The sequence below is a fragment of the Gambusia affinis genome, linkage group LG15 (genome assembly GCF_019740435.1).
Source record: "Gambusia affinis linkage group LG15, SWU_Gaff_1.0, whole genome shotgun sequence".
Classification (NCBI taxonomy): domain Eukaryota; kingdom Metazoa; phylum Chordata; class Actinopteri; order Cyprinodontiformes; family Poeciliidae; genus Gambusia; species Gambusia affinis.
In genome coordinates this window covers 15,955,777-15,980,660 of record NC_057882.1, presented here as the reverse complement: position 1 = coordinate 15,980,660, position 24,884 = coordinate 15,955,777, and the positions used below count along the sequence as shown (strand labels likewise).

General features: G+C 39.4%; 1 protein-coding gene across 3 annotated transcripts in view; it reads left to right on the top strand.

The window, feature by feature from the left end:
- The window catches only part of LOC122844364 (transmembrane protein 211), a 127,429-nt gene that overhangs the window by 17,944 nt on the left and 84,601 nt on the right, over window positions 1-24,884 (top strand). For all 3 annotated transcript variants that reach the window (XM_044139719.1, XM_044139720.1, XM_044139721.1), the window contains one exon: window positions 23,282-23,420. In XM_044139719.1, coding sequence (XP_043995654.1) covers window positions 23,282-23,420 — 139 coding nt within the window. The remainder of the gene's footprint in view (window positions 1-23,281; window positions 23,421-24,884) is intronic.

Sequence of the window (24,884 nt, the reverse complement as noted above, 5' to 3'; positions counted from 1 at the left end):
AGGGTATCGCTCAGAGAACTCACAAAACAAACAGATGCTTAATAAAGACATTTGGATGCACATTCGTTTATACATCAGAAAAAGTCAAGAAGTTTCATCTTAAATTGGTAGTTTTATGTAAAACTGTCTTTTTTTTAGCTTTATATCCTGTTGTAATTGTATTCCCTCATCAGCAACATACCTGGAGTGTTGCTTTGATTCTTTAATGCGTGTTTGAGAGAAGTCCTTTAATCTCCCATGGCAACCAGTCTGTCCACAGAGCTGCAGTTCCCAGTGGACTCCCCACTCAGCTCCTCTAGACTAGCAGCAGCAATTAGCAAACATCGGGTGGACTTGTGCGTCAAATTTCCAAGTCAAATTTTCCTTAAAGTTGTGTTTTATATCTAATGCATTTTTATGATTATCTGAAAGTAACGCACTATGTGCCTGGAAAATGCAGGCTGTCATTCCTTTCCCAGCTCCTTTGAAACTGTTACCATTTGGTGCTTCTTACTGGGATTGCGACACATTATAATAATGGTAATTGGATGGATAGATGGATGTGGATGTATGGACCGATAAACGTTGATCAAAGGGCAGCTGATGGATGGAGAAAATTCAAATGCACTGGTGGATGGATGGACAGATTAAGCAGGAGAAGAGGGGCAAAGAGACAAAAGAGTAGAAGGATGGATGATGCACAAATAGATGGATTTATGGATGGACAGAGAGATTGGTGAATGTTGGACAGTCAAATTGTTACAGGGACAGAGAGATGAATTGATCCACTGACAGATTGATGAGCGGATGATGGACTTGGATGTACGAATGGTCAGATTGATGGTTAGATAGACAGATGAATGGCTGAATTTAGACCAATGTTTTTTGGGTTGTTTTTTAACCCAGCTCCTCAGATTCCTCTGTCCTACATGTTTTAGATCCATCTCTTCTCTAGAGCACCTGATTCAAAGCCTGTTAATCACCAAGTTGTTTAGGTCAGGTGTGTGGCGGAAGGGAAAGGCATAAAATGGGAACATTGTGTTGCTATCTGTGTCTAAGTAAGCGGGGCGCTCTAAGAAGTGCCGTCCCTTTAAAAACCCCCCAAAAAACTCACGTTCTCAAACTGAAATCAAAAGTGAGAGTATCATAATTGAGTGGACAGGTTGGAGCCTAATAAATAGTTCAGTCAAGTTGCAAATCTTTAATATTTGAAGTTGGTTCACCTTCAGACCTAACATGCTTCGCACTTTGATTAATTAGTGTCTCACTCTGTAACTGTCACCAGGCAAAAAGAAGAAGCCGCTTTTTGCTGTGTTGCATCATTCTGTTCCAACACCCCTATAGGGCAGACGCCACACTCCTTAACATGCAGCAGATGCTCTTCCTGCCACGCGGATGATGCATTATATACTGACGCAACCGCGATCCAGACCTGGCAACCGGCTGTTTATTACCCTCTTGATTTGTGTGAAAAAGACGGTTCCTGATTTATTCATCCAGAGATAAAACATTAGCAGTACGATTTGACTCTGAAATAAAACAAGCTAATTTGTTTGCTGTGCCGCCGCCATCGACAACGCTCATTGTTTTCGGGGGGTCAGAGAATTTGCTGTAATCCGAGAGCAACCTGAACCGGGTCGGACCCGCCGATGAAAGCAAGCAGAGTGGTGGACGGAGATATGGTAGCAATTCCAGTTGCTACAGTACAGTGTGTATGAATTATGAATTTGGCACTAGGGAACAGCGGTAGTGCAGATCATGCATAAATGCAAAAGCAAGCCGAGCTTCTGAGAGTTTTTTTTTTTTTTGAGGGTGTTAGAGGTTCGCTGAAGAACGACCTCCTCTTGAGCCGGCACCCTTTCCCTAAGCTACTTTTGTAGCAGACGAAGAAAGCTCATTCCAGTACAGAAATATCTCTCTAGCAGAAGTTAGTCATCTGCAATCTGACATTTTATATTAAGAGAAGCGTTTTCAGGGTGAAGGATTGGTACTGTACAGAACTTTTTCGCAATTTGTCACATTACAGCTACAAATGTCAAAGTAATTCATTGAACTTATGTGAGAAACTGAAACATGGCGGTGTGTATTTGTTAAGATGCTATTGTGTGACAGATGCTTTTGCCCAGTTCAGTTTCGGTCAAGATTTGATGTATCAAGTCATGCACAGGATTCTCGGTTGGGTTTTGGACTTTGAGTCATTCAGAGAACATGCTTTGATCCACTGCAGCTCTGGCTCACTCACTTTTCTGGACCTAATATTTTGTGTATCCAGGCTTTCCCCCAGAAAACGTGCTAAACGTAGCGGTAGCAGTTGGCAGGAAATTTAAAACATCGCTAGGTAACTGTGTTGTAAAGACATTATGAACAAAACCCAAACTCCAACTATAAAGTCTTAAAAATTACAAACGCAAAAGAAAATACATTTGAAATATATTTTTTGCATATCAGTTGTTTTCGTCCTTATGAAATGTCCAATTTTTTAAATTCTTTATTTGTGACTTGTAATAAATAAACAAACCAGGCTTAGCCTGGCGGAGGCACAAGTAAAGCCTGGAGGGCTGCCAGGCTTATAATTTGCTGAGGGAAACCCTTGCATTTTTTATTATTATTATTATTATTATTATTATTATTTTATTTTTAGTTGTGTTTTTGTAAAAGAAAAAAACAAATTGTAAAGCGTTCATTGATTTCGTACTTCATGTTTGTTTATTATGAAATCCCAATAAAATAGATTAAGGTTTGAACTTGCAGCATCATGTTTTGAATGAAACTTTTTATTGTTCTGTGTAATAACTGCAAACAAATTTGAGATAAGGAAATTTTGAAAACTATTGTAAATCTTTGCTCTGAAAGGCGAGCTGGTTTAAACTTTCTCAGTGTCAGCTTTATTTTGTAATCACTTCTATTAAATTATGTTATTGTTCTTGATGTGCACTTTGGTGCAACATGTTTGTTTTAAAATGACATAGAAATAAAGTCGACATTGACAAACTAAATCATTAATAGCAGCTTCTTTTATTAAAAAAAAATCTGAAGCATGCCTGAAATCATTTCCACTATTTCAGACTATGAAATAGTGTTATGTCTGATCCATAACACTGTAATTCAGTGTATGATTCGGCTAAAATTATCCCGACAGTTAATTCGATTACTTCAGCGATGTGGGAAAATTAATGCCGAGATCATGGATCAAAGTAAGCATAAGTTGATTTGCTCTTGTTTTGCAGTTGTAGCGACAAAATTATAGTCACTTTATTTACCTTGACGCTCCATTCACACACTTGTTTAGTTCCTGACTATTAATCTTTTTGGATTCTTTTTTTTTTCCTTTACTGTCATTCCTTTCCCAGTTTGATCTTTCGAAATGTTACTTCAGTTGCTTCTTGGCTGTCTTTAGTTTTTCTGAAAGTTAAGTAATTAAAAATAATTGATTTCCTGACACACTACTACATACAAAAGTAATTCCTCCAGAGGTAATTCACAGTTGAAAAAAGTCAGACTTAAAGTAATTGTTTTTATGTGCACATTGTTTAAATCCTTAGTGGGAATGAAAATAAATTAGCAGGGTTACGAACTGTGACTCTGGTGTCTTAACTCTCAGTTAGAAACTGTGAAGAGACGAGGCTGGGAAGTTTAAATGAGTTTCCTCTGAAGGGTTTCTGAGTTCACAATGAGGAGTGCCAGTATTGATCAGTTGTGTCAGAAAAAAGCCAATTGAAGTTGTTTGGACCTTTAATATATCGCAAGAGTGGAAAGTCTCCCACTGGGAGGACCCAGGACCTGGTTCTATGTGCTATAGGAACCAATTCAAACAGATTCAGAGGTCCAGCTACTTTAAGAATTAAACTGACAGTCAAAGAGTCCAAAACCAAGTTGGAAACAGACATCAGACCAAAACGCGAATATAAGCAAAAGGGTAACAGGAGGATCTGACAAAGGACTGAAATTGAAGGGGAGAATGATTATGAGGCAGTGGTAGTCTAGTATGCAGCAGGAAGTAGAAACATCCCCAGATATTCATACTAATACTTGATCAAATTGTTACTGAACTCAAAACAAAATGTACTGCAGAACAGACTGTTATCTGGGACAGAAACTTGGAGATGAACCAATCAGAGATGCTGTGGTGTTGATTGGTTATGTGAAGCCCTGACCTTCTCATTTTAGCCAATTCACATTATTCTGTAAAACCTATATATATAAAAAAAAGAAAAATAAATCTTTTATAAACTGAAAATTAAACTTAACAAAAATGTTTACAATAAAATAATATAGCTGAAGTATGTTGTCTAATCTGATGTGTCAGAAAATTAAATAGTTAGTTAATTCATTCATTCAGGTTAACTGCACAGGAGCCTTTCAAAGACCAAACTTAAATTTTTTTTAAGAGCAGAGGTGATGTCACACTGTGTGAGAGATATCACCAACAATCCATGTTGCACATCTATTCAGTTACACATAGTACTTCAATATTTTTTTTAAACGAAGACAGAGTTGAGTTTTTAAACTAATAATGCTTTAGCAGTTAGTGTGTTTAATGTATTCTCTGTGGACTAAGTGTAAATCTATCTGTAAGACTTCAATAAGACGATAAAAAAAACATATTTACTGTAAAATACTTAGTTTCTTATCTAAAACAAAAATTTTGGATGGGTGGATGGATTGTTTTTGAGCTATTTGAACAACCCACTCTATTGTTTTTCTTTATAATTGACATTTTTTGTTGCATTTTTTTTCTTTTTTTAGAAAACTCATCAGACAGAACACACGCCACTTCTAATTTCCAGCACACAGCACGAGCGTGTGTGCTTCCACGGTTGTGTCTGAACTTATTTTTACTGCCATGAGTAGGTGGGTTGATAAAGAGCTACGAAACGGGGAAGACGTACACAGATGGAGCCTTACTGCATGTGGGCTGTGGTGTTGTTATGGCAGTGTGAGAAAGTTCAGCGTTTCTTTAAAGGCTCCTAAGGAGCCCTCCTCTCTCCTCCCCTTCTCTCTCAGATCTGCTCTGCGTTTATTATCCTATCCTCTCATCATTTTGCTGCTCTTGTCACCAACAGTTGTCTCTTTTATGTAAAATGATCAACCATAATGTCTGGATGGGGATTGGGGTCTCTACGCAGCCGTTACGCTCCGTTGTTTATTTAGATGTCAAACGCAAGTTTATTTCTGCCAAATGAATTGCGATCGTTCTTTTCCCGCTGATTTGAGTTGCGAAACTTAACAGCCTCGCTCTCTATCTCTTTTTTTTTTTTTTTTTTTTTTTTTTTTGTTCTTATCAGAAGCTTCTCCCAAAATCGAGACAAATTCAATGGCTGGGATCTTTTGTGGCGACTCCGAGGGAGGGAGGGGGAAGGAACACAAAAGTATCAGTTGCACTAGCTCTGTAATTCAATTGCAGCTCTCACAAAGAGGAGGGAAAAAAAGGAGGTGAATTTTGCCCAGGGATCATCTCTCCCCACCACCACCATCATCATCATCATCTGAATCAGAACCTCTGGCCTGGTTCTGAGGATGTCATCATTAAGCTGCATTTCAAGCCAGCTATTTGATCCTCGTTTCTTTATCTGATCTTCCTTTGTGATCTATTTTTTAGAACAGCCCTATAAAATAGTTAGATGGAGTTTCATACTCTTTTAATCTAACCTGAAACAACCCTTCCGCCTCCTCTGGAGGAGCCCATCATCTCACAGTTATCTGAGATTAGAAGGAGATCAGAGGAGTAGAAGGAGAGAGAAGGCCTTGGCTAATGCTGTTTGCTGTTGGACGCGTTGCTCCCCAGGCGGCTGATGACTCTTAGTGCGGATTCACACCAACCCTGTTCAGTCCACTTTAATCGTATTCTAGTTCGTTTGCCTAGAAAGTCTGATTCGTTTGGGGAGTTGTGAATGAACTCAGTTAAACTCTGATCCACCGACACAGCTAGGTTTCGGTTTGGCTGAAGTGAACTCTGGCAAAATTGGATGCAAGAGGATCGGAAGCTACTCCAAAAGCAGGAAACGAACTGTAAAGCAGGGCATTCTGGGTAAATACGACCAAAACAAACGCACAAGTCTAGGCCTAGCGACAGAAATGGCTCATGGTCTTCTACCAAAGACAAAAGAGAAATCCTGTAACCGCTAAAATCTGAAACCACTCCATTTTCGTTTACATTGTCCGTTATGGTGTTGACGCATCGTGGTTGTGATGAACAACTTAGGAATAAAACAGAAGAAAAAAATAAAGAATTACATAAGCTAACCAGAGCAGCCTAGCCCTTTTAGCAAAGGAAGAGAAAGGAAGACGTTATGGGGTCCTCAGAAGTTCTGATGCCCCCAATAATGCCTGATTTTTTTTTTTTTACATTCTTTTTATGTCTGACGGTGTTGACAGAAACTTGGGACAAATTTCAATGGAGTTGGAAAATATATATAAAATCATTTTTAATTCAGTTTATTGATACTTTTATAATGATTTATTTGAATATTTATACTTAAATGTCATAATATATTATCTTAGTATTCCTTTATTTGTTTTAAGCCATTATAATGTATTGAGTTTTGCTCCAGGACAAGGGATTTTAAATACACCCTCCACCTACTACAATGTTTTTATAAAATATATCCAGTAAACACCAGGAAAACGGTCACATGGCCCAGGTTAGTTTAGTCAGATATTTTAAAAATTATATCTTGTGTATATTTCATTCAAATTTTGTGCTTTATCCATAGGACCTGTTTTGTCCCTCTTCTCAAGAATTACTGATGTTATAACTTTGGTTCCCAATCGAACCGAGTCTACCGGACTATCGGGTGTGAAATCATCCCTAATGAAGGTTTCGGAGGCTCACACTGGCACCAGGACGAATGAACGACTGGGAATGAGATATGGCTTCTCTGAGTGTTTGGCTTTTGTTGAGGAGGAGCAGATATGTGAGATGCATGTGTGCATGCTGCTCTGATCTCCTCTCGGAGGGGAAACGGTGGGCAGACTCCACTCAGCACTACCAGATGGACACTTGATCACTCGTCATACAGTTTTGGATGAACCTATTAAGGCAGCCTGCAGCTCTCATCATCATTCCTGTCATCATTACTGAATCACAAACTGACCCTTCATGATGATGTGATGTGTTGGGGCTTCTCCCTGAACTACAGCGATTTTAAAAAAACAAAAACAAAACAAAACTCAATTTTAGTCTCATAAAGGATCTACAGAGTCAATATTTCCAAAATATAACTTTCAGAATAGATATTAGAGGAACTGATGGGAAAGAGCTTTATCCCCACTTAGAGAAAAATGTAGATTTTTTGAAGCGATATTCTGTGAGGTTGTGATCATTGATAGCTCCTTTATCTGCAGTAGAAAGATGTCATGTCATAATGTGTTTGTAGAAAAGATAAGAAATCATCACAGGGGTGAAAGTCCAACATCTGTAGAGGCGTGAATCTCTCGTTAGCTGCTTAATGCAGCTCAGCCTGAATAGGGTTATATTTGTGGAAGACAACACCGTTTACTGTAAGTTTATTTCAATAACTCACACAAGAATAAACAATTAATTCAGTTCCTAAGTGAAACTCATATCTTAGTTTCGGTATGCAAAGTCCTGTTGGGAAATAAAATCTGCATCTCTGCTACACTAACTTTAGACTTGATGAAACAGCGGCGGATAAAATGGTTCCCTAAATCATTGATAAGGCTGCGGTCACACCGCAGCCTGAAGTGACCCAATTTAGATTTTTTATTTTTTGCCTTACTGCGACGTGTATCTGATCTTTTCATGACAGTCTGAACAACACAGGTTGGATGTTTTCCAATGTGATTTTCATGACAGTCTGAACAACACAGGTTGGATGTTTTCCAATGTGATTCAGGTCAGTTGAATGTCCGATACGTACCAAATCTTTTCAAATGTGACCTAACGTCCAGGTTGAGTTCATCCGACCTGAACGTCGCTGATACTCGGTGACGTTTTGCGTCCTGATACTCGCAAGCGGGAAGAAAAACAACAATCCTCTAATGAGGATGAAGTTGCTAGTACGGTGGCTGCAGTCGGGCAACAACTTCAAATGTGTAAACTCTGCTCCACCCTTAGCATTCATGTTTGTTTCTGCAAACACTGAGCACTACGTCTCTTTTATTGCTGTTGGCAAAACACTAAGTGTGACGTTATTGCGCTTTTTCAGGTCATTTTCCCTACACACTAGAGAATATATACAGGTCTCATATATTTGGAGGTATGAACAACCAAGGCAAAATAATTTGATTTGACAAAAAATTGGAATTGGGTCGCTTCAGGCTGCAGTGTGAACGCAGCCTGAATGTTACAGCATCTTGCCTCGTCTACCTTGAATTCTGTGTCGCTTCACCAAGAATTTTGGACCTTCATTTCTAAATTAAAATAAAACATTTAATTTAATCTATAAAGAAGACTTGGGACCACTGAAGAAGAGTTTAATCCCCCTTAGCTCACTTACGATTCTCTAGCAGTGGTATAACACATGAAATGCCACAGTTGCAGTCGATGCTTTAGTTGCTTCTGTGTGGTGGCTCTTGAAGTTCTGAGTCCAGCCTCAGTCCCCCAAACTCTTGAATGGTCTTCGCTTCACAAACCTGTTAGAGCTGTGGTCATCATTGCTGCTTGTGTGCTTTCTTTCTTCTACAGTTTTTCCTTTCAATCAACTTTCCATTAGACACAGCACTCTGTGCATAGCTGCTTTCTTTGGCAATGACCTTTTGTGGCTCCCCCTCCTTGGCAGTAGCAGTGCTGAATATAACATTTCTGTATGATACAATCTTTTTTTTTTTTATCACATGCAATATTCTACTTTTGAACAAAACTGTATTTTTAGTTTTAATGAGCGGTTTTACTTTTTAAAACTGCCTGGCAGATAAAAAAAAAGAAACATCACTACAATTACAAGAGTCATCTCTGTCTTTTTCTCATGCGGAACAACTGTTTGGACCTTTTCTGATAAATAGTGACAACTGCGTTGCTTGCTGCACAACGCCACCTGCTATGAAACAAAAAAAAAACAACTTACACCATTGAAACCTTGTTACGAAAATGATCTCAATGAATAGTTTCTACAAACAATCATTTCAATGAGTCTGCTTCATATTTGCTTCACAGATGTAAGCAAACGTGCTCATCTGCTGCTGGGGTGTATTTTATTTTAAACAGCCACGTTACAGTGGGGCGCATTTGCATAACGCCTCCCTCTTGACACGTTTGATGCATCTAAAACTGACCAATGGGAGCAGACCGAGCTTCATCGGGGCGTCGGACAAATGCCAGAGAAATAAAGTGGAATGTGACAAGAGAGATGCTGTGACGTGGTAAAAACATTTTGTTCCTCAAATATAAAAGTGATTGTAATTTGATACAAGTATCCACATTAATACTCAATCTAAGTGTGATTTAAGCTCACTGTACATTTAGCTGTTCTGCAAAGGTATCAGAGCCGAGTGAAGTTGGTTCAAATTAAACAAAATTGGTGTCAAATACAAAATTTTGATTTGCGCCTCTATCATTTTAAAAATATTTATAAATGTTTCCAGAGGTCACCAAAGGTAAACCAGGCCCCCTCCAACCAACATTTACAAAATCATATGAAACATGGTATCAATCATCTGCGCCATATTTGTGCTGGTTTGTGCAGCACAAATGTTTTTAAGATGGTTTCCAAAACTTATATGGATTAATTTAGCTGTGTTTGTGCTGCTGGTTTGTGCAGCCACAGTTCAGTTGGTTGGCACAAAATGTATTTGATTTTGTAAATGTGGACTGGCTGGTTGACCTTTGATGACTTCTGTTTTTAAAATGATAGCGGCACAAACAAAAGTGTTTGCAGCACTGACGCAGCACAAGCGTTCGACACCAAATCCATTTGGTTTGAGGATTTAGACCATGATGTGAAAAAGTTCAAAACAAGGTTGCAACAATCATCTGTCTAGAATTCTGGCCTTCATGGAAGAGTGGCAGGAAGCAGTAACAGAAAGATATAAATGTCCTTTTTGGAGTTTTGTGGCTGGAGTTTTTCATCCACTCCATATCAGTCTGAAAATTGGACCTCCCTGGTGAACGGTGGTGGTGGCAGCATCATGCTACAGGGAAGCTTTTCCTTAGCATGGACGGCCAAATCAGACAGATTTTGTAACAAGACGTGAAAATCTGGTAAAGAGACACAGTAAAGACCTGCAGTAACTGCAGCAGGTGAATGTGTAAGTATCGACTTAGAGACTTTGAAAACAAATGCATGCCACACTTTTTAGAAGTTTTATTTGTAAGAGAACATGAAGACCACATATTTTGTTCCAGTTCACTACACATTTATGCTCTACTTTGTGTTGGTTTGTTATGAAAATCCCAGTAAAATACTTTGTATGTTTGTAGTGTAACGTTACAGATTATGGAAAGGTTTTACTCAGTCTGGCCTCTGACCAAAAACAGAAAAAAAGATCTCAATAGATGGGGATTTTTTTTTTTTCTCTGAGCATCGCCTAAAATAGAGATTCTCCTTCGAGTCCTAATCTCCTCTTCCTCTCCTCTTCCTCATGAGTCACTGTCTATCCACACTTTACCTGAGGGTTTTTTTTTCATGCAGCCGACCGTCCTCCGGGATCACACCAGCACACATCTGCTTCTCCATCCCGCATCGCAGCCCATCTGAAACTAAAGCTGCGGTTTATGTTTTTCTCCGGCAGTTTGGGGAAGCGGAGCCCTACTGAAGTTTTTTTTTGTTTTGTTTTTTTGGCAAGCTTCAAGTTTACCTCAGGCAGTTTATATTCGCGGGCCGTTGTTCGTGGCATGGGCTGATTTACAGTCGAACTCTGTGGGTCTTTTTATAAAGGTAAATAAAAGAGAAAAAGCAGGGATATGGTGTGTGCTGAGCAGATGTCTCGCATGGATTTTTCTCCAAGTGTTTTTGCCCCATTTTCTGGGCTGTTTGTGTGAAAACATTTCGGCTGCAATTTTTCACCTTTACGCGTGATGGATGAGAATCCTGCAGGACGCGGTGCATCTGTGCATCCTTTCTGCCTCCTTGTTACCCAAGTCGCCTGCATTGTGCCCTGAAGAGGAGGAGAGGACACGAACAAACTCGTAAATAGTTGGTCCTGATTAAAGCTGTTGCGCATTCAGGCTCTCTGGTGGCTTTCAGGACTTGTTGAGAGGGACAGGTCACAGTGCACCTTTGGCTCATTTATAAAGCAAACAACTATTTGGGTTTATGAATCACCCCGGAGCCCAGAGGTGAGGTCCTGCCGGTCTCCAGGTGGTGGAGCAGGTGCTGGTTAGTGACCTGGCAGTGAGGCAGCTGCACCTGAAACCGGGCCAGAGGCACTGCAGCACTGTGAACCGGATCGGATTGATCGCCTGAAACTGTGCAGAGCTCCCGGCCTCTACGATAATAATAATAACTTTCTTCACGGTGCACTTTCAAACAAAGTGGTTAACAATTACAAGGAGATTGAAAAATGCAACAACAATTAAACGGAGCAGTTTAACAACAGATAAAACGCAGTAGAAAAGCAGCAATAGGCATAAAATCAAAGCCACATATGACAAAGTGAAGAGGTAGGACTTTAACTTAGATTTAAAATTCTTCACACAACATTCGGTAAAACATTATTTGACGGGTTGTGAATAAGACTGTCATGACACCGTCATCAACATGACATAACACCTGACATGAACATGAGTGAGTCTTCATGAATATTTATGACTGTTGTCATAAAGTGTCATTCGGTAAATTATGATCTGACATAAATTTGTTATAAAAGTATTACTGATTAAACTTTAGCTTGAATAACATGAAGCTACAGTTTAATCAGTAACACTTTTATGACAAATTTATGTCTGATCATAATTTCTTTATTAATGTCAAGTTGTCATAACGAAGACATTTTGAATAATGCCCACTTTGTATAAAAAGTATCATGAAGGACACTTTATGACACCAGTCATAAATATTCATGAAGACTCACTCATGTTTATGACGGTGTTATGACAGTCTTATTCACAACCCGTCAAATAAAATGTTACCCAACATTCCTGCTTGAGCTCCTTTGGTTGTTCTCCAAAGATGATAATTAATTTATTTCAGACATTCCACCAAGAAAAAAAAAAAAAGCAAAACAAAGGTAATACTTACCATTTTAGATGCCGCACATGCTCAGTTACTCACAAATATAAAAATTATTTGTTGAGTTTATCTGAAAAGGGGTATGAAGAAGTTGAACTTATTTAATCATGCCCCTCTTCCATCCTGCAGAGAGCATGACATAAATGATGATGATAATAATAATAATAATAATAATAATAATAATAATAATAATAATAATCCAAATGTAAAAAATACTTTGATGGGGCAAAAGCTCTCCAACAGGTTTTCCTGTTGGCTTTAAGAATGCTTAGGAGTTCGGAGCCTGAGAAGAAGCGTAATGAGTGCAGAAGATCAGAACGGTATGAAGCAGCAAGACCTTGACGTCTGCTGACAAGGCAACCAGTGAAGGGATGATATTACAGGAGCAATATGTGCATATTGTTTTTCGTTGGTAACCAAGAAAGAACAGCATTGCAGTAACCCATATGTGAGGCCACAAACGTATGAATAAGGCCCTCTGCGTTTTTACACGATAAAACTTGGCGATCTTATGGTAAGAGGAAGTCCTAGTTACCGCTTTTAAATGAGCTTCAGAAGAGAGTACAGGCCCAAGTTCTTTACCTTGTCCTTAAATTTTATTACATAGACGTCAATTTTCAGGGTTAAATTTACTAATATTCTCCAGGCCTTCACAGAACATCTGGGATTGAACTATGCTGAGATAGTTGACACCATTTGGTGAAAGCACTTGGTTTTATTTAGGGGTATTATTGTATAGGGAGGTAAATATAACACGTCTGTCTTTCCACTACAGCTCGTGATAAAATGTGAACAACCTAAAGGGGTGTGAATACTTTTGTGAGGCGCTACGAAGTCGACCAGACTGCAGTTTGAGCCAGAACCGAAGTGACGGGTTGGTGTTATGTTACTCCGGTCTGAGAAAACTTCCCGTTCTGAATTACGATCCAAATCAAACATTCCCCATCGTCACGCTAGGGAACGGTCCAAACAAAGTGAAGTATGAAAGCGTTCAGCTGTTGAATGGCATGTGAAGTATCCGACTCCGAGTCCGGTTTGTTTTCCAACCTGATACCAAAGACTCAGCGCCACATTAAAGCATTGCTTTGCAGCAGGGAGTTTTCTCCGTGGCTCCATGCTAAAAACAACACTGGTAGCGTTATAGCAGTGAGTTCAGAGTGCTGATCAGCAGAAGATTCGCAGAAGCTTTTTGTTTTTATAGAATAAGTAGAGACACTGTTCCAAGCTCTGCAGACTTTGTGTGGGATGGAGGAAGCATTTAGGTGTAAGAGTGACACGAGAGGCTAAAACAGCCACCGTGAGTGAACTTTGTGATTAAAGTTAGATTCAAACCACAGCTTGGCTTTTAAACATAGCAGAAATATGTTTTGTTTCTTTTAATTTTTTTTTTTATGGTCAGAAAAATGGTGCAGAGACTCATAAATCAGCCACCTGGAGCACATGTTTTTGCATTATTTAAGCACTACATTGTTAATTATTAATTTCAGTGTTGTGCTTTGATAAAATTCCTCACATCTCTAGAGCACTGCATCTCGACTTTAAAGCTGCCATGCGCAATTAGAAAATCAAGTGGAGTCTGATGCAAAGTTTTGCAAAGTTCCAGCAGGATGCTGCTTCAAGCGGCTCTTTCAGCTCAGAGGGGAGTGGAAATCGCAAAGTTCATGCATGCAATCAGTGAACTTATTCGTGTAAGAACGCGCAAACAGCTTGTCTAACTTTTAATAAGTAGAAATGTAATTTTGAATATTTATTTGTTGCACATATGCTGGGAAAAGATAATTAGGGTTTGGGCTTGTTTATATTTTCTGTGTTTCTTACTTTCTATTCTTTGATTAGATCAGCTTTGTTTCTGTTTCACCTTAGTCCAGTCCTTCAGTTACTTTAGTTTTATTATACTCCTTATGTGTTGTTATTTGTTAATGCCAGATTTATTCTCCTAGTTACCCAGTTTGTCCCCTGTACCATTTTCTTTCTCTCCCCTCTCACTTTCAACCCGTTTCTAACCAGCCATCTGTTATCTCTTATTTAAATAAGAGTCATTCTCAGTCACTCCTTGCTGGTTCCTCCTGCTTAAACCCATTGCTTCCCCGTTCACTCTGCTGGCTCTTTGTTTCCTGGTTCCCTGTGATTTTTGTGAGGTTTTTGTTTATCCTCTTTATTTAACTTTCTCTCCCATTGCCTCTCTGCACATGTGTCCACTTCAACACACCATGGCAATTAGAAAACTAAAACTTTAACACCTAATTTACCTGATTTCTTTGTCACAACTATAGTGAACAGAATTCAAAATATGTATGATATATTTCTAACCTGACAGAGTTATTTATGTTAGGAACATATATATATATTTACATATATTTTTAGCTGTGTTTATCATCACTGATGTTACCTTGGTTTGCGTCACTAACTCCAGACTTTGGTTTGCAGTCAGCCCCACCTCGACGTTGGCTGGCAATATTTTGAAATCCAGAAAGCTCATTTACAGACAGAAATTCAAAGCTCGTTGCAGAAAAGTGCCAAGCCTTCCAGTCAACTACTGAAGTCTCACTCTGTTTAAAAGCTTTAATGAACAGCAAACATTCCTCATTAGAGAGTAGTCCGGTTTTTAATAGCTTTTCACATATTTAGGGCTGCTTCGGGCTTTACGTTTAAACACCTCACTCATACTGAAAGTTGTTAGCTTTGAGTCTTCTTCCTTCACACTGAGAGTAGTCGTTAACAAAACCTGTAAACACTAAGGCTTTGTGCGAAGAAAGCCTTAGTGCTTTTCAACTGGATTTGATAATAAAAGGAGTCACTATCCTGGGATGTTTCGAGAAGTGTGAACCTTCTTTGACCTCTGATTTAAAGTTTTGGTTTTGTTTGGCTTGGGAAGCCAACAAACTCAAACTATAATTCCACAATCAGGAATTATAGGGCCTTACAAAAACTTGTCCTAAACAAAATACAATGACATCAAATTTTATGAAATCCTGCCATTGCGTACACAAAAGTTCTTGAGGACTTTGTTTTTATTTTATATCCATAACTCATCAAAGCCACTTAAGAGAGTTGTTCACTTACCTAAAAATGATCATATTCTTGAGGTTTTTTGCTGGCCGCCCACCAAAAATAATAAATTTTCTGGTCAACAGCCAACATTTCAGTGCCTCCGTATTTAAATCTGACGAATATCAACCTCACTCTTTGAGCGGCCATTATGCTGCCTCACCTCCAAGTGCTTTCTGTGACGGAAAACCACAATTTTCTTTGTTACTTTGGTGATAAATGTTACAGGCTGAAGAACTCGGGTTTGTTGACCTCTTGACCTTCCTACCCTTCTTGGTTGAATGAACACACTGAATGATAAGCTGAGAAACGCAGTAATCCTTTAATCCTCAGCGTATCAATTATGTTTCCGAAATTGTAACGACTGTTTAAGCTCTCCGCTAGCTAGCTCGCGTAAAGCAGGAAGATAACAGGCTAAATTTGAACTACTAAAAACGATGTTCAACAAGAGCAAAAATGCTTCTAGGTCGACATTTTCTATCAGACTCACACAAGTAGACATGCACAAAAGAAATCCTTTCAGCGCGTACATGTGTTTGCATGCTAACATTAGCAGTGGCTCGTTGAGCAAGTGTGGCAATGTCCTACTAAGTGCTCCTGAATGTCAATTCCTATCTGCAGCCTGTCCCTGAGGCATAAATGGACACTCCATCCACTTGTCAGGTGATAAATCTGCTCTCCGCTCCTCTCATTTGTCTCCTCTCCATCTCGCATTCAGCCGGTACGCACACACACGGCTCCGTCAGCCATTCAAAGGGCCTTCACACACGTAGACGCACTTCTCCAAATGAGGCTCCGTCTCCCAGTCACCTCCCCGCGAAGATCAATGAGGATGATGATGCATAATTCAGGTCATTAATTTAGAGACCTGAGCGGTCTCGCTTTCATGTATTAGCGCTTTGAGTGAAAGGGTTGGATAAAGTTACATAACATCGGAATAAAGTGGAGAAAAGTGCGGATAAAATTGGCAGTCTGATGAAATCTTGACTGATTTCCTTAGCGTGCTTGCGTGTGTGTGTGTGTTATGGCTGGAGAAGAAATGTTCTGGGAAGTAGCTGTGTTTCTAATGGGCTCCTGCGGGCAGAGTGTGTGAAGGCGGGTTACTTTTAAGATCTCGCGCTTCTGAATGCTGATGAGTGATGTGGGTTGCCGAGGCGCAGAGGGAGAGACAGCAGCCGGGTGCAGATGTCATACCTGAACATGTTTGCCACAGGTCCGTCCCACCCTTCTGCTCGCTCTCTTTCACACACACACACACACACACACACACACACGAAAACAGCCGTCCGGCAATATGGCAAACTCATCACGTCTGCTTATCAGCGCATCTGCAGGGCTCTCGTTTCACCTCTTGTCCTCCATAAAAAGCGAGTCGTTCAATTGTAAAGTGGAGGAGTTATAGTGAAGGGCTGGCGCTGAGCATTAAAGCTCTCCTCTCTCCGCCTGGCACTTTGGAAAAAGCAGAAACCATTTTCCACAGCCGAGTGCCGGAGCATTTAGTCTTTCAGGCCAGGCTTAGAGGGGAAAGTGTGTTTAATGAGACATGCCTTGCTATCTCCATCTTGTAACTCCCAATTGAGGAGACAATGAAATTTCATTGGCCTGTACAATGTAATCCCTGACTTCCTTAGTGTAATTGGAAATCAAACAATCCCTTTCAGAGTGTCCCTTTTGTTGCTCAAAGCAGCTGAATGGACGTTTTATACACAAGATCTGAAGCATTCAGATCCTGTTGGATCTGTAGTTACTGTTATCGTGCCTGGAAAGAAAAAAAGAAAAAAAAGAAATCAGTTTTAAGGGGTTTATTGCACTGAAAAAGTCATTAAAAATGTACACTGTAAAAATCTTGTAGACCTAACTGTGAGGTATTTCTGACTGAACTTCCAGAAGCATTTTAACAAGCCACTCTGATGGATTTAATTGTACAGACTTGATATTGGTCGTATTAAATTGGGAATACTACACCATGTTTACACACCTGAACTGATCTACAGTAGAGTTCAGCAAGTTAGTCTATTTTTATTATTTATTTCCATACATGCAAATGCGTCAGGAACGCCCATCATATTCAGAATCCAAACATAAAGAAATATTATCCCTCTGTAGAAAGTGAATTTACTCTATGAATATAAGAGTAAAAATCCATTTAACTGTGCAGGCCACTCTGTAATATTAATCTTGTTGGTCTGTAACCAAGAAGCTTGTCACTACAGAGAGAGATATTGATATTGGGGACTCTTATTCTGAGGTAATAAAGGAAGAAGTTATTGACTCACCCCAGTTTGTTGAATAATAAAGACTGTTGCCACAGTTATGAAATCATTAAAGAATCCTCCAAAACTTTTCAGTCATTTACGTGACAGCGGTTTGGATACCCATGTTAATGATTGGTAATCGAGCTTCACCATATGGAGAATCACAGTCATCATCACAATATTGCAAAGCACTGCTTAGTAATAGTTGGCAGAATCGAATGTATTGACTCATTCATGCCAGTAATGTATTTGGCCTACTGGATGGGCTTTACACTGACCTTGATTTATATTTGTGGCCAGGATGCTAAAGCTAATAGAAAAATTGTGATAAAAGGAAAGAAAGAGAATCTGGAAAATGTGACTAGACTAATCAGTGTTGTCACCACGTTTTTGCACAAGTATTACAGTTATCTTTTCCTGAAATCATTAAATCTTAATTTGTAAGAACAATAAGCATACAGTGCACAAACGGCTAATAGCTAGCTGCTAACAGCTTTAATTAAATCTCTAATGTTTTAGCTCTGGACTGCATTTGACTGTCTAGTTAAAGATCTGAAATCTGAAGTGGATTGTGTTCTTGGGAAACTGAGAAACGTGGATGTAAGTTTTCCCATAAATGTTGTGAAAACCTCGTCTCATGAACCCAATGTTGCGTCTCTCATGAGCTGGATGTATCGTCACACCCCTGCTATTCATTTTTTTTTTTAGTACCGCCTGTGGAATAATGGCTCACAGAGGACTACTAAAATGTTCAAATAAAAAGTTCCAACATCCAGTCCATTCTCGTCATCATTTATAAAAAGCTTTTATGCACGTCTCTTAAACACAACAGGAATTCAGTCACTTTGAATCAAGTGGGAACATTTTGAGTTTTCTGCTCGGATGATTCTGGAAATCACTTCGTTTTGAGACTTTGGTCCATCAATCTAATGTTTGTGTCGTTAACTTGTGAAGCTGTTTTGGTCGGCCCAATGGGATAAACAGGAACTTGGTATTAAAATGGGTTTGATAACAAATAGTAAATTTATTGGGTAAACATGTAAAGTGGTGGCCTCTGAAACAGTCTTTCAGATTCAACATTTTAAAGTTATTTTTGTTATCGGAGACCTAGCAGACTCCTCAGCTGGAATTAATGACACCAAATTAAAAACACCGCTCTCTGTTTTGATGTCCTTTACATGTTGTACAGTACTGACTAGCTCAGGTACAATAATGGTAATAAAAAAACAATAGCATGTATTTGACTGAATCTCTCTCTAAAGACGTTTGAAGAGCTTGAAATAACTGCTTCTATGATGCAGCTTTCAATCATATTACAATCTATAAATTTGCTTTACTTCTCTTCCATTATCATATTAGGTGACGTGAATAAGCGCTTTCTCATTTTGTTTACCGTCTCCTCGTTCGCTTAATGATAAACTCGCCACTGAACAGCTGAGCATGCAGCAGTTATCTTCTTAGACTGTTAATCACAACCTTGCAATGAAATAAACCTTCACCAATCCAGTGGATGATAAGTAATTTGGCTATATTTATATTTTTATATTATTACAAGGTCCTAAATGACAGGTACTGTAAGTTACTCTCAGAGGACTGATTTTCAATGTAGGTTTTCAGACTAAGACATGATGGATTTCCCCCCGTTTCTCCACTCTTCTCTTTTGCTCTGGCCGTTGCAGTGGCTCAGCCAGTTATTCACATGTAATTACAATCTATTTAGAAAAAGACCAGTGCTGTTAGGAGCCCATTTTCTACTAAATTAACTTGGGCTCAGAACAACAAGTGCATCGGAGTGGGGGAGGAAGGGAGCTCCTAAATGCTGCTGTCTGGGTCTGATAAAGTTGAAGTCGTTATGATTATCTGGATTTTTTCCCCCGCCTTATCCGCCCAATCACACTCAGTCACAGTTTTGGAAATTGATGGATTGGGGCCTTATTAATTAAAATTCTTGCAGTTTGTTTTTTTTCTTTGTGTGTGTGTGTGTGTGTGTTGTTGTTTTTGTTAAAGTAGCTGTTCGTTGTGCTCTGATGGTCTTTATTAGTCTTGGGTTGTTTTTTAAATGGCACGGAAAATGTCAAGTGTATAAATCTGTTACTGGGAGTAGATAATTAAGTGGGTGAAAAATGGAGAAGATAAACAAACAACATATTTATATTCCTCTAAAAATGTTCAGAACTGTTTAAAATGCTGTGTTTCTGTGCTAAAAGTTGCACTCGAACTCAATTCAGCCAACTACATCACATTTTCCCATAAGTTGCACCGTATATAATGAAGGATGACTGTCTTCCTCTCTCAACCTTTGCTCTGCTCTATGAGACATGATGTGCCTCTAATGTGTTACTGCGAATTGCGAACAGCAGGGTGGGAGGTAGCTGTACTCTTTGAGCCCACGAGGCATGCAAAGATCAAGCAGTGGAGAGAAAGGAGACATTCCTCTGCATACATGAATATCATTTTAGCAAAACTGAACAAAACCTCAGAGATTTACGGCTAATCTCCATCTTTAGGTGGCTCTACTTTGTCTTCCTGTTGTCAAACGTACAAACAAGCTAAAAATAGCTGGATGGTGTTTAGAATACCGTCTTAAAGTAGTTATGTTTAGTATTTACTTCTTAAATAACTTCACTTCCTGTTTTTGAAGAGCGAGACGTTAGCGCTGATTGCTAATGGAGGTTTGTTTCCAGTTCTCTGTCACTGTCAGTATTGCTTCTGGCAGCATATAAACAGACAGTATTTCTGACTTTTCTACACTGCAGTCTCACAAAACCATGAATGTGAATAGCTGCAAACCCTACATTAAATTTATATGAAGCCACTGGGTGAAGAAGGCTCAAAGTTAGCGAGTTTTAGTGTGCTGTTAAAGTCAAGAGGAAGCACAGAGATGAAAAATGACGATGTTTATTTAGAAGGAACTGTACTTACAGCATCACGTTTGTTGTTCATTAGCGCTGAGTGTGAGAGATGTGAACAACATTAAGGCTTTTTACAGCAAAATTGATGTTTTATCCTTTTTAGCGTTCAGCCGCTGTCTGATGTGGATATATGAAAATGTTGAGAGATATTTAGACATCTTAGTTGTCAGATAACGATCCGCATTTTCTTGGAATAGACATGGAAAAATCTATTTTGATCATGCTAGGAATGCTACCAGCTAATCCACGATGCTAAACTCCATCATCATTTTGTCTTTGGTTTAAAATATTAGTAAAACTGAGTTTTGCACAGACTGCTTATGTGGTTTGATGTTTCCTCTGGTCCCTGTTCAAATAAATAATTATTTTTAATGGGGTTTTTTATATTATGATGTTGATCTTCAAGGGGAAATAGAATTGGATAGAAAAGTTTTTTACTAAACATATTTTAAAATGTGGAATTTGGAAATCTCCCAAAAATGTTTAAGATTTACATCTTTACAAATTTGTTTACACCATTTAAAAAAAAAAAAATGTTTTAATAATATAATTTGTCTTTACAGCAAGAACATGACTCTTATTTTTCTTTTATGAGGAATAAATTACCTACATTAAGGTCTGTTCACTTTTATTACTGAGAATTATGACAATATTTTTTAAGATGTAGCGGCTGTAAAACAGTGGAGCGCAAATGTTTTGCCATTAAGCCAAAATTCTCAAGTTGAAATAATTTTCAGACGTTGCAGAATATACTCTTTTCTAAAAATGCTATTTTTAAAAATTATTTTATTCAAACAAACAAAATAGCTAGTTCTATAAATTATTTAAGATGTAAAGCATCAAAAGGATCAGACATCTTTCTATAGATGATTGCTCACTTTCATTTTATTGATTGTGGTTGATTTGCAAAAGCAATAAAAAGGGATAAACATCCAAAATGTTGAATACTTTTTATAGGTACTGTCTTTGTTCTCGAACTTTACTGTCAGAACTCAATTGGTAGTAGAGCATTTCAGTTTGTGAAATCGACTTTCAGGAAATCCTAGCCTGCGTTTGATGGTGACAACCTCGTATTATGTATCCGAGTCTGAACTGATGCTTGACAGGTACTTTCTGCTCTGCATAAAGCTTCTAAAAGCCCAATATGTTACAAAGTTCCCTTTAAAATCACATGTTGTTTGGATGTTCTCACAAAACCTTTCAAACTTGTTCAGCGTCATCTGTGTGAAGGGTCTCTCTGTTCAGCTAATTTTCCAAATGGGCTGAGCAGAGAAGTTCGTCTCATATCTGCGTGTGTTTTATCCGTGTTCTCAGGAAGCTCAAAGAAAACCTGACGCTCTGCTGATGGAGGGACAAGAAGTAATCACCGGGCTTTGTAATGAAGGCATAAAATAGAAATTAAATTAAACCTTTATTGGTTCTCGAAATGATATGCAATAAAACGACTTGCTGAGTATCTCTCTTTCCGCTTGCTGTCCTCTCTTACTTAATTGTTCCGGTCAAGGTGCCCCGGGGCAAGGCACTCCGCTCCTCGCTGTCAGTGAGCTCCTGTGCAGCGCGGGTGTGCGCTCTGTTTACGTGTTTGGGATGATGAACGCACCTATTTATCAACCTGTAACAAATGAAGGTCAAAAACGTAATCATCATCGTTGCTGCCAGCATCCCACCAGTTCTTTATTTTCATATTTCCGTCTTTCTCCCAGCCACCCAGAGCAAGCTAATTAAATCTGCAAGCCGAGGAAATCGCTCAGCTTCCCTCCCGTCCCTCCGTTCACGTCAGTCAGATCACAGACACACGTAATGACTCGTGTTTTAGGCCTGTTATTCCCCTGTGCATGTTAGACATTTCCCTCCAATCGCCCCCACCGGTGTTGCTTTGCTAATCACCTGTTTTCATACAATGTTATGATTTTTTATTTTATTTTTTTTATTTTGTATTTTTTTTCCCCACCAGGGGGTCTTTTGTGGGCTCTAGTGTCCCTTATTTGAAAGTAGGCTGACAGGAAGGGGTTAGACATACGTGCAAAAGTCACAAACTGTATTGTGTTTTACGAGGATTTGATGTGGTAAATTAACACGAAGTAGTGCGTGATTGTAAAATGTATGGAATAGGACATAAAATGGAGGTGTGATGTTTCAATGTTCGTTTATCTAATTAGACTCATTAAAATCCAGCTCCCTTTGTTAATACAACTAAATAAATGAGCTATCCTAAAGCAGCTAAGAGACCAGGGGTTCACAGCTGCTGGTGAGAGAATCTGTCTGTGTTTACCCTGAATGCACCAACTGTGAAACACGGTGGTGGCAGCATCATACTGTTGTACTCTGGACGAACAGGGAAGCTGGTCAGGGTTGCTAGGGAGGAGGATGAAGCCTGTTGGAGGATGTAAACAACTTGAGACTGAGGTCAAAGGTCGCTGGACTCTTTTGTCGATCTTTTGTTGGACGATAGTATCGAGAAACTCGATACTATCGTCCAAGTATCGACTTTCAGTATGTTAATGTTTGCAGTTGCGATGTGAATAAAGGTGTGTGAATACTTTGATGTACTGCCAAAAAATAAAATCTTACCAAATATTTATTTCTAGAGCAAATATCTTTGTACACTTTAAAAAACACAAAACTAACTTGAAGCTAACCTTTCAGCAATATATGCAATAATAATTCCTTAATATTGGTGAAAAAGTGCTAGTTATTAATCCTCCAGTGGAACTTGTGCATTTTTACTGAAATTAAGGAATTGCTAACTTAAAATAAACCCACCTACTTTGCTGAAAACTTACTTGTAAGTTTGTTTTGTCTTATTTCAGGTGTACTAGAAACTAGATAAAAGTACTTGTAAAGACTTTGTGTTTTTGCAGTGTGAGGCCCTGTAAGTATATTCCAGTGGGGAAATAGGGAAACATGTGGTGGGATTTCCTCTCTCTCTGACATGAAGTCGTCTCGTTGTGTCCCTCAGACCAGCGCGGTGCTGTGTGCAGGAGGCTGCGCCCTGCTGGCGGTCAGCTCCCTGCTGGCCATCATCACCATCTTCCTGCCCGGCGGAGGCTGCGAGCGGAGGATCTGCACCCTGGCCGGATACATGCAGATGGCATCAGGTAAGCAAAGACACGCACATATGTCCACCCTCTGCTGAAATACACAACTTGGTTCTGGTCCCCAGATGATGATGACAAATGTTTCAACTCCATGTTTGTTTTAAAATGAATGTTGTTGTTTCCCCCCCCCCCCCCAGCATCCCTTGTTAGATGTGCGCCGTGACAATCGCCGATAGTGCTGCCTATTACCAGAGTGATTAAATAAAAATATATATGTATAAAAAGAGCTGACTTTTGTTTCTAGTCAGTCAAAAAAACAAATAAAAAAACAAAAGAATGGAGTTGAGGACATCTGCTGCTAGGCAACCAGAGTCTGCATGACTTGGGCGAGCCAGACAGAGGAGGGAGCGGGGAGATTTAGAGGCTGCTGCATGAAGACAATTACCCCTCCTTAACACAGGTCATTTGTTCAATGCTACATGTGACTTTTCGGGCTGACATTTTCACTCCTAACAGCGCAGTGGGCCCGTGAATGTAGCACGGTCTCTTCAGGTGTTGAGCGATAAGAAAAACGACACAAAAAGTGTTTGTGCGTAGGGTTTGGTGAAGTTTTCATCGTTTTTCTCCTTCTAAGTGCCGAGTCACCTCTCATCTATCTCCTCTGTGTTAATTAGAAGCACCAATAATTGTTTCTTTTCTTTTTGTTTTTTGTTTTTTTTATTCCGCCCCCACTCCTGTTTACATAACCTCTGTCCTTGTGAGTATCGAGCAGGTAATTGGAATCTCAGCATGAGGCATTTTCCTCGCCATGATTAGCGTCTGAATTCATTGGCGAGGTTAAATCCTTATTGACAGGAGTGGAGCTCTTGCAGCCTCCGGTTAATGGTTTGACGACGGGCTCTTTGCTCACAGGCAGACGCCACAATCAGATCAATGCTGCTTTGGAAAAATGGGAACATATCGGTGGCAAAGCGAGGAAACTGAGTCTTTTTCTCTCTGCGTGTGTGTGCGCGGGTGTGTGTGTGTGTGTGTAGTCCCAATATGACGTGGTGCGAGGATCCGGGCTTTTGTTCCATTTCCAGGTCGACTCTTGTCTAGATAGGCGGAGGGTTAAAAGGGAGCCGGCAAAACCCTCTTGAGGAGGGCAGATCAGAAGAGTGTTTGTTTTCCCAGCTCTGCGGCTGCAGGCGTGTGTGTGTGTGTGTGTGTGTGTGTGTGTTGAGAGAGTGCTACCAAGGTGAGCTGATAAACTGTAACAAGGAGATTAAAAACAATGGTTTTCTTTGTGGTGTGTGTATCATCAGCGGGACTTCTGCTGGGGTGTGTGTGTTTTTCTGGCAGATTGGGAGAAACGAACTGCTTGTCAGCTTTTCTTCTAAGTCTCGCAGTGACGCCTTTTTTTTTTGATCCTCGTGTTCATTACAGCAGATCTTTGACAGGCAGAGGAGATATCTGTCTGCTTATGACTGAGTGTGCATTGTGCTTCTCACCTGTGGGGGAGGGAAGTTGATGAGTAATTAAATA